Here is a 9,468-nt window from a genome sequence, read left to right as displayed (position 1 = left end):
GTTTGCATTCTAATAGTGAAAGCAGTCCACAGACAGTGTGAGAAGATAACCTCAATCAGGGATCTTTTCTCTAAGGCATCCCTTTGTATGATTTGCAAAAAAACAGGATTCATAAGCGAGTCTTTTGCACGTGCGGTTTCCAAAACTACTACCATAGAGCTGTCAGCAGCCCAGGTTTTCACATACAAGCAGCTGCAAGCAGCCACCAATAATTTCAATGAAGTGAATGTGATTGGCCGCGGTGGGTTTGGTTCGGTGTTTAGGGGAGTGCTGGGAGATGGAAGAATAGCTGCAATCAAGCAACTTGACCAGACAAGCAAGCAGGGAGACCTTGAGTTTCGTGTTGAGGTACTCATTTTCAAGATTGAATGCTCATTCTCTACATGAAATTTATAATTCATATGTTTGTTATGATTTGCCCCTCCTTTGCAGGTGGACATGCTTAGCAAGTTGCATTCTCCCTACCTGCTGGGGCTGATAGGATACTGTGCTGACCAAGATCATAGACTCCTCGTTTATGACTATATGTCAAATGGCAGCTTGCAGCAACATCTTTATTCTAAAGGTTCGATCATGCAAGCCCATAAAATCACACCTTCTTATACCTCTAAAGGCATATGTCTTTCAACCTTGATGCATTTGGATTTGCTCATTTTAGCTACTTTGCCATGCATCTCATCTTAAGATTACTCATTTTTCCAGGAACCTCAGGTAGCCCTCCTTTTCTAGATTGGGAAACACGAATGAGGGTTGCCTTGGATTCAGCAAGAGGCCTTGAATACCTTCACGAGCTTGTTAGTGCTCCTGTCATACATCGAGATTTCAAAAGCAGCAACATACTTCTCGATGAGAACTTCAATGCCAAGGTCTCTGACTTTGGGCTTGCCAAGCTTGGGTCTGACAAAATTGGTGGTTTGGTATCCACTCGAGTGTTAGGAACACACGGATACGTGGCACCTGAGTATGCTCATGTTTTCCTTCCTCATCTTGTCAAGTTTAGACCTATAATCTTCTATGTTTCTACCTGTATGTGATGGAGCCTCAGAGAGAGAGGTGTCACTGTTGTAACCAAGGTCTATTCATGCATGCAAGTGCCTGAGGTTTTTATGTGGCTATCATGTTTGCCAGTACTTTTGATGTTGTTGTTGTGTACAGGTATGCCATGACTGGGCATTTGACAACCAAATCAGATGTGTACAGCTATGGAGTAGTGTTGCTTGAGTTGTTAACTGGTCGTGTTCCTGTAGACATGAAAAGGCCATCGGGACAAGGTGTTCTTGTGTCATGGGTAAAGCATAAAGTTGGCCTTGGAACCTCTCTTACAGTTTCTCTCAAGCAGAACGTAACTCCCTTTCTCTTTCAACATATATCATGCTCCTGACCAAGATTCTCCATGCTTTGCAGGCGCTACCTCGTCTGACAGACAGACAAAAGCTTGCTGAGATGGTGGACCCAGTCTTGGAAGGGCAGTATGCTATGAAAGAGTTGATACAGGTAGTGTACATTAGAAATAGCATGGGGGTGGTGGTGCCAGGGCAGCTTGCACATTACCACCTGGGGCAAAAGCCCACATTGTGCAAAGGTTACTTTTGAGTGTTGTGAAAACCATAGCTCTTCTAATTTTATGGTGTGCTTCTGTGCATGTAGGTAGCTGCCATAGCTGCTATGTGTGTTCAGCAGGAGGCAGACTACCGACCCCTCATGACAGATGTAGTGCAATCCCTGATCCCTCTCGTGAAGAACAACAAGACAGGAACAAAGGTTGTGTCCACAGCAGACTTGCAACATCAAGTTGTGACGCTCAACTCCTCATCAATAGACAGTGGCAGCAGTGGGGCTGGCAATAGCTGACCAAAATAGGTGTGTGTGCATTTCAACTTTCTGTGTCTTCACATTGGTCAGTGGTTCAGAACACGCATGAGAAAGCAAATGGGGCTTGTGTCTCCACCAAAGGTGTCCCTTCTGCCACTCCTGGCAGTTTTGAATGCGCACTGGCTTGTCTGATGGAATCATGGCGGATCTTAGCATTCGTAAGAAGCGATCTTCAATCATTTCGCCATGTTTTAGATGATGAATATCACGTGGATTGTAATCTAAGTCATATTTGCCAAGATTGTGCTAAAAATCTACAAGCATTGTGTTTTTCATAGCTGAGTGCCACAAGGGGCAAAAACCTTAAGGAGGCTTCACTATTGTCCATGGACGTCCATGGACAGACTAAGCACCCATGCTGTCTGGGAGAACCACCACTAGACAGGTTAAGTTGTCCACGGTTCACAAGGGGTGGACAGACACACATAATGAGTAACTTTTTCCTAGGCTACTTCAGCTTGGTACTATTACACAATGAGAAGTGTGGTTGGCTGAGGATGCAGGTTTGAATCATGTTGATCCCATTTTTTGCAGTGTCTGGATTGTTTTGCTTGTAAATGTCAGATTCTTTTTTATGTTTTTGTGCCTATGAGTGGTGAGCCTGTGCCTGTCTCCTGTATATATTGTGAAGTTGCACAATTTGTGTGAATCAAGATTTGCCACGAGGATTGGGCATGGCATCCATCTGGATGTGTGTGAATCCTACCTTACTACCACACAGGGTATCCCACCATTGCAGCTTTGTGATCAATCTTATTTGCACAAAGTCACAGGTTGTGTAAGTGTTGGGAGTAAAAGTATTGACTCAGCAGGAAAGAAAGGTCCATGAGTATCTATGGGAGAGATGGGAGAGCTGCTCCAAGTATGGCTAGGTGAGATCTCCCTTTTATCTTGTGAAGTCATGTTAGTAAAGCTCCCAAAAGCTAATTGCACTGATGCACCCTGTGAGAATTTGGCTAGGCTAGGGTATTAGAGCCACACTTCATAAGCATCCCCAAACGGCACAAATTTACCTCCATTTTAAGGTCAAAACAGGCTACATTTCTTTGTTCAATTCTAGGTTTTGCGTTGGCAAAAGTTTGACACGTGATGGCTTGGCTTGATAATGCCAAAGAAATGGTTTGCATGTGTGCATAAACCCACCCTGTGCTAAACAAGATTTGGCTCACTACAATTATGATGATATTGATGGTTTATCAATTGTCAGTGAAGAGTAGTTCTCAGATAATAGATTATCCCTTTGTTTTGTGTGGTGATTGATGGTTTTAGTGAACAATAATGGTGTCTATAATATGGCCCTTTTACCTTAAGATGGAGGATCTCGTAGTGCATGTGGAGTGACAATGTATGAATTTATATTCTTGATTGAGCTCAATGTAGCCTAAATGTCATTACTTCCGAATTAGTTTCTTGTTCAAATCAGTAGCAAACAAGGACATAAAAAGACATGCCTTTGTTAGAATGTGTTGAAATTGTGTATAAAACATAAAAAAGTTGCCCAAGGTGTTTCTCTATAGTCTCTCTTGGAGGTGAGGCTCCATGAAATTTATGGAATCCTAATCAATGGCTATGGAAGCTAATTTTAATTATATTGATTAAGCTAATTTAATCTTATGGAGGATAAAGTTTAATTATTGAACATAATGATGAGCTATTGAAATAATCAAGCTCGACTCATGTTCAATTAGGTTATAAGATGAAAACTTGTACTTATAGAAAGACTTGAGAGCAACTTATATTCATGATTCCTTTTATATGAGAGATATATCCTTTTAAATGTGCTTATGTGGGATAATATTAAAGTGATGTGGTTGCATGCTCTTAATCTTGATCTTGTACTCATGTCTTGCCTTTGATGGTAAAACAAATCTCAACATCCTTTGGTGTTATGATGTATAGGTTATCGTAAGGTGGCTTGGTGCGAGTTATAAAAGATTCATCACTTTCTTTTAGTGCAACATGTTACTTAAGGTGGTCAAGTATGGTATTACAGTATATTATCATCTTCTCTCTCATCTCTTCTTTTCATGGATGCATAAGTTGCTACTATTAAATGGTCAGGTGTGATAAAAAACAAAAGACTAGGTCTAATTATTTAATGACTTTTTATAGTTATGGGTTAAGGTGGTGAGGTTTGTCGATACAGCTTTGGTTTTAGAAGAGATGCTCGTTAGGGATCTTCTCTTTGTTTGATGAAGACTTCACGTAGTTGGCTTCATGGTTTATCAGTTTGCATTTCTCTTTTTTGTAAGTGAGTTTATTGTAATGTTCACATTTAGGCTTGTATTTGAGTTTGTACTTGTTTTTGAAGTGTCATTTTGTAATGGTAGCATTCTTTTGTGTCCTTGTTGGTGTAGAGTGCTTGCTCTCTTGTGGTAACTTGTGTTTCATTCTTTAATTGTTTCTCTTCTTTAAGTAAGGATGAAATACATCTTTTAAATGTTTGTTTCGTTAAATTCTTTACAATGATTACTAGTGTATCATATTTCTAAGGTCATATTTCTAAGATATGTTTTTTAGAAGTACCGAAAATTGTCATGAGAGGATAATAATAGAATTAGTGTCTTAATGATATAATTAGTATAAATGATCTTAGAGGGATACTAATGAGAAGCTTTGATATCATGATGAAATTTATGGAATCTTAATCAATAGCTATGGAAGCTAATCTTAATCACATTAATTAAGTTAATTTAATTTTAAAAAATATTTACAAATATAATGATGAGCTAATTGAATTAATCAAGCTTGACTCAAGTTTAGTTAGTTTACAAGATAGAAACTTGTACTCATAGAAAGACTTGAGAGGAGCTTATATTTATTGCTTGAAATGATCTCTTTTATACAAGGGAGGTATATCTTTTACAAATGTGCTCATATGAGATAATGTGGTTGTAAGCTATCTTGGTTCTTTACTCATGCTTGGTCTTAAGTGACACCACAAATCTCAACAAGGTTGGTTATGCACTCAATTATCCATTGATCCACCATAAGCTCTAAAGAGTTAGTGCACAAGAGTATACTCTCTTTGACACTCTTCTTAGTATGAGGGCAGCTCTTCTCATAGTATCTCACTTGTAGTCCCTAGGTGAGCTCCGAGTTCATGATGATAAGACATGGGTGTAATCTCAAGGTGCTAGTCTCTTTCTAATTTTTGTAGCTATTCTCATCGTCATCTTAGCTAGCTTCTCATCAAACGTGGTCTATCAAAGGTTGTGTTAAGGTCTTTACTCACTACCTTGGTGTGAAGATAGCTTGTGCCATCTCTATGACGGTCAAACATGTAATCTTTTTGTGTGCTAGCTTTAAAGACTTAGAAAATATCTCTTGTAAATAACATCGTAGCTTGAAAATAATTCTTTAAAAAAAAGGTGTAAACTCTTCAACACTTAAGTTTAGTAACAGCTAAATGAAGATGGTTAGTGTGGAAGATCGTAGCTTGAAAGTAATTCTTTAAAAAAAAGGTGTAAACTCTTCAACACTTAAGTTTAGTAACAGCTAAATGAAGATGGTTAGTGTGGAAGACTAGGCCATATTTTGATGATCCCATATCTTGGAGATAAATAGAATCCATTTTATTCAATCTTTTAGCAGCTTTCATATCCTGCATAGCCAATGAAAGTCCAAATATAGGTTAGGTTTCCGGCCATAGATAATACATAATCCAACAAAGAGCTTCTTGTAGTTTTGACCTTTCATTTTCATTGGAGATAAGCAAATACAACATGCTAAGCATTTACTGGTATTCTGTCCAAGAACTTGCTAATTTAATATGTTTAAAAGTGATTAGAAAAGTACTTAAACTTTACAGAATATAGTAGTGATGAGGTCAGTCAAAACATAGAGAAACCAAAACGAGTATCTTAGAAAAGAAAAAGGTGGCAGCAATTGGGACTCAGGAGGTAAGAGGACCATGTACTTGTTGTCAATGTTGTAGAAGAAGAAGGTAGGCCAAAAAGCAAGTCTTATGATTGATACTATTTTTGGAAAAGAACCACTTGTGGTTTCAATTGATTTGGGTGGTATGCATGGTTTTCTAAGAGAAAGAGCATTAGGGGAGGCATGTGTCGTATTTTGGGACTCATAAGGGAGGATTAGGAAAGTGGTTAAGTTGCTAATATTCATGTACTCCATAGTATACATAGAAGATCTCCCATAAGGGCATGCAAGGTGGTCCAAAACGTGAAAAAAGTCATTTTGTGAGAAAATGAATGTGACTCTTCACTTAGCTAAATTTAAAAAGTGTGCTAATTTAAGCAAGTGATGGTGTCTCATGGGAGGAAGTCATCATTATGTAACAAACTTTTGTTTAGTTTAGAATTTCATAGTTTTGACTTTAAAGATAAGCTCAAAAGATCCCATTTATGGTAAAAATGATTGTAGACACACATGAGTATGTTTCAATAAGTTTCTTGATCGAAAATATCGGAGGAAAAAAGGGTTCACATTGGCTTCTCGGGCCCTATGAACCCTTTTTCTTTTTCTAATATTTGCAGTTGAGAAACTTATTAAAACATACTTGTGTTTACAGTCGCTTTTACCATAGATGTGGCCTTTTGAGCCTATTTTCGATGTCGAGAGAGAGAGAGAGAGAGAGAGAGAGAGAGAGAGAGAGAGAGAGAGAGAGAGAGAGAGAGAGAGAGAGAGAGAGAGCCCATAATGTAAGCATGGCTACTAAAAAGCAAGATAAGCACTCATGGTGCTAGGATAGCATATCCATGACTCAATATCATACTCATAGTTACTATATTATTCATTTTGTAAGAGAAGAAAAGCATGGGGAGCTTTCAAGAATAGCCAAAAACACAAAAGCTCACCAGTTTTTTTGAAAGTTCGCATCAAAAGTTCACCAAAAAATCACACCCAAATCTTACCATCAATTTGAATATAAATTTCAAGGCCTTAAAGAGGTGTTACATAGAATCGTGCTACACAAAGGAGCTTTTAATATATCTTTATTACGAGCACACATTTAAAAAATTAAGTTGGGCCTTCATTTATCGAATTATTGAAGGTGCTACTATGATAGTCAAGGCAGGTATAGAACCCAAAATAAATCAACTTTAGTTCATCTTTTGTATCATCACTATTGAAATGTATGTCTATGAACTGCATCATCATTATTGTAATCTATGTTTAAAGATCATTAAAAAAAAGTACAAAACCAAGTTATTGGTTGCATGCTCACAAACCTTGTTGCCTTTTGTTGGCGGGTGAACAAGCCCTTATTGTTTACCATCGACTAATAGCCAGTTGCCTTTCTTGAACAGAACCATGTAGTAGCAATCTTTCTAGTAATATCCCAAGGGGCTAATGGAGTATCTAAATAGAGAGTAGGAGGCAAAAGTCTTTTGTGTATGTGTGTGCGTGTGGGTGGCTCGCTTTGCTAGGAGTAGAGTCCAAGAGGGTTTGAGTATGTACTACATGCACAACTTATGCACAGTTTAGAATAGTGAAGTTCATGATGCCAGATGCTATGTTATGTATGGTTCAAGGCTCTACCTTGTCATCTAATGAATATGAACTTTGCTACTCTTATAGTGGAATCATCCCTTTCGTGTATTATGCTCTATGTGTCATACCGCAATCTTCTTGTATGTGCAACCCACACAATCTAGTACTAGCATTTGGCACAATCATACAATGCAATTCATAGAAGCTAGCTACGTGGTCCATAACCACTGATGACAGGGTAGGGACACACAATTTTGGATATCTTGCTGGGAAAGTAGGGTGTGGTGAGAGAGAGGTGAAATAATGGAGTTTTGAATAAGTTTTACAAGAAGATTATTGGTGATGCATGATTGCTATAAAAATTATGTGCATGGGGGTTGCATGGAAATGGTGAGGTTTCAACAAGATCATAGTGCTACTAGCATAGGTAGTCGAACCTAGTTGGAAATGATGATAGGCCTCATCAGATAGATTGAATCTTGAGAAAGGACTTACAACCATCGGAGCTATATGAACGAGAAGTTGATGGCCAAGATCAGGAATCTCATGGTCAAGATTAAGACGATCAAGAACGTCACGGAGTGTTAGACAATGAAGGAGAGAAAATAGAGCATCAAGATAAAAGGCAAGAAGGTCTAGAAAACTGGAAGGGCAACTTAGATCAAGAGGAAGAATAACTTGCATCAGTCATAATGGCTCTGAAGCACCCAAAGTTCAAGGGGAACAATGATGAGGATCATATGTACATGTGTTTTCATTTGAAACAACATTCTTGGCACCTAGAAACCCAATAGCTCTTTGAGAAGATTGAATTCTTTACAACAACTATGGGAGGTAAAGCAACTAGCTAGTATTATGCAGAGTATGGTCTAGATCACTTTCACGTTTGAAGGATACCTTCCTAAAGATATTTTGAAAATACAAGGCCACCACAGGTGATAGATAAGCTATAGAGATTGACATAGAATTGGTTTCCTACAAAGGATTATGTAGCAAAATTTAGAGTACTCTTGATGCGATTAGATCTACCACCTGCTTGCTGCAGAAGCAGATGTTTTGAGTTTGGTTTGTTGGACTACACTCGACACTCCAAATAGGGGTGGCATCAATAGGCCTCATTACCTGAACATTTGAGAAAGTTGTGGCAATAGAGCAGTTAGAGCAGAAAGGGTTTTGCATGTAGTCCGGTAGGCAACAATAGTCAGAGAGGGTCTTGCATGTAGTCAGAGGCAATAGTCAAAGAGCAGAGAGGGTCTTGCATGTATTCCACAACAACAGTCAGAGTAGAGAGGTCAGAGAGGGTCTTGCATGTAGTCAACATTAGTAGTTAGAGGCAATAGTCAGAGAGCAGAGAGGGCAGAGAGGATCTTGCACAACAATAGTCAGAGGAGAGAAGTCGAAGAGGGTCTTGCATATAGTCAATAGAATTAGTCAGAGGTAATAGTTAGATAGCAGAGAGGCCAGAGAGGGTCTTGCATGTAGTCACAAAAATAGTCAAATTAGAGAGGTCAGAGAGGGTCTTATAAGTAATCAACAACAATGAGAGTAGAGAGGGCAAAGAGGGTCTTACATGTAGTCAACAACAGTCAAACAAGAGAGGGGCTTGCATGTAGTCAACAACTATCAAAGCAGAGAGGGTAGAAAGGGTCATGCATGTAGTCAACAACTATCAAAGTAGAGAGGGTAGAAAGGGTCGTGCATGTAGAAAAAAAAAGTCAAAGAAGAAGAAAAAGAGGATTGAGAAAGGGGAGGAGAAGGAAGACCAATCCTTGGAGTCCGATTCGTCAAATTTTGGTGAGGAAACCTTTGACAATGACTCCAATTCAGATTCGGATGTCGAAGAAGAGGCCCAGGAAAGAAAGGTAAGAAGTACACAATGGATGTTTAAGAGGAATTGAAAGCTGCACTAGCTAAGATAGCCAAAGGACACACAGAAAAAGGTAGATCCACATTGAGATTAGACATTTGGTGCACAAATTATAAAAATCAGGGTCATACTAAGGGACGAGTGCTAACTACTTCCCACTCAATTGTGTTCTATCTACAACAAAACCAACCACACAACTGACAAGTGTTACTACAATACACAAAACATGAACGTAAGAAGAGCATAAAGATAGCAAAGGTAGCATCAACAATCGT

At 38.7% G+C, this 9,468-nt stretch overlaps 1 protein-coding gene across 1 annotated transcript in view; it reads left to right on the top strand.

Moving 5' to 3' along the window:
* The window catches only part of LOC147641119 (putative serine/threonine-protein kinase PBL23), a 3,462-nt gene extending 1,078 nt beyond the window's left edge, over nucleotides 1-2,384 (top strand). Inside the window, exons 2-7 of the mRNA XM_086818286.1 lie at nucleotides 107-348; nucleotides 433-565; nucleotides 703-961; nucleotides 1,156-1,288; nucleotides 1,405-1,494; nucleotides 1,648-2,384. Of these exons, the coding sequence (XP_086674412.1) occupies nucleotides 107-348; nucleotides 433-565; nucleotides 703-961; nucleotides 1,156-1,288; nucleotides 1,405-1,494; nucleotides 1,648-1,851 (1,061 nt within the window). The 3' untranslated portion in view covers nucleotides 1,852-2,384. The remainder of the gene's footprint in view (nucleotides 1-106; nucleotides 349-432; nucleotides 566-702; nucleotides 962-1,155; nucleotides 1,289-1,404; nucleotides 1,495-1,647) is intronic.
* The last annotated feature ends 7,084 nt before the right edge of the window (nucleotides 2,385-9,468 follow it).

This window comes from Cibotium barometz, chromosome 2 (assembly GCF_041138505.1).
Source record: "Cibotium barometz isolate CiBa-2024 chromosome 2, ASM4113850v1, whole genome shotgun sequence".
NCBI lineage: Eukaryota > Viridiplantae > Streptophyta > Polypodiopsida > Cyatheales > Cibotiaceae > Cibotium > Cibotium barometz.
Note: the sequence above shows the minus strand (reverse complement) of the source record. Positions and strands in the feature narration are given on the sequence as shown.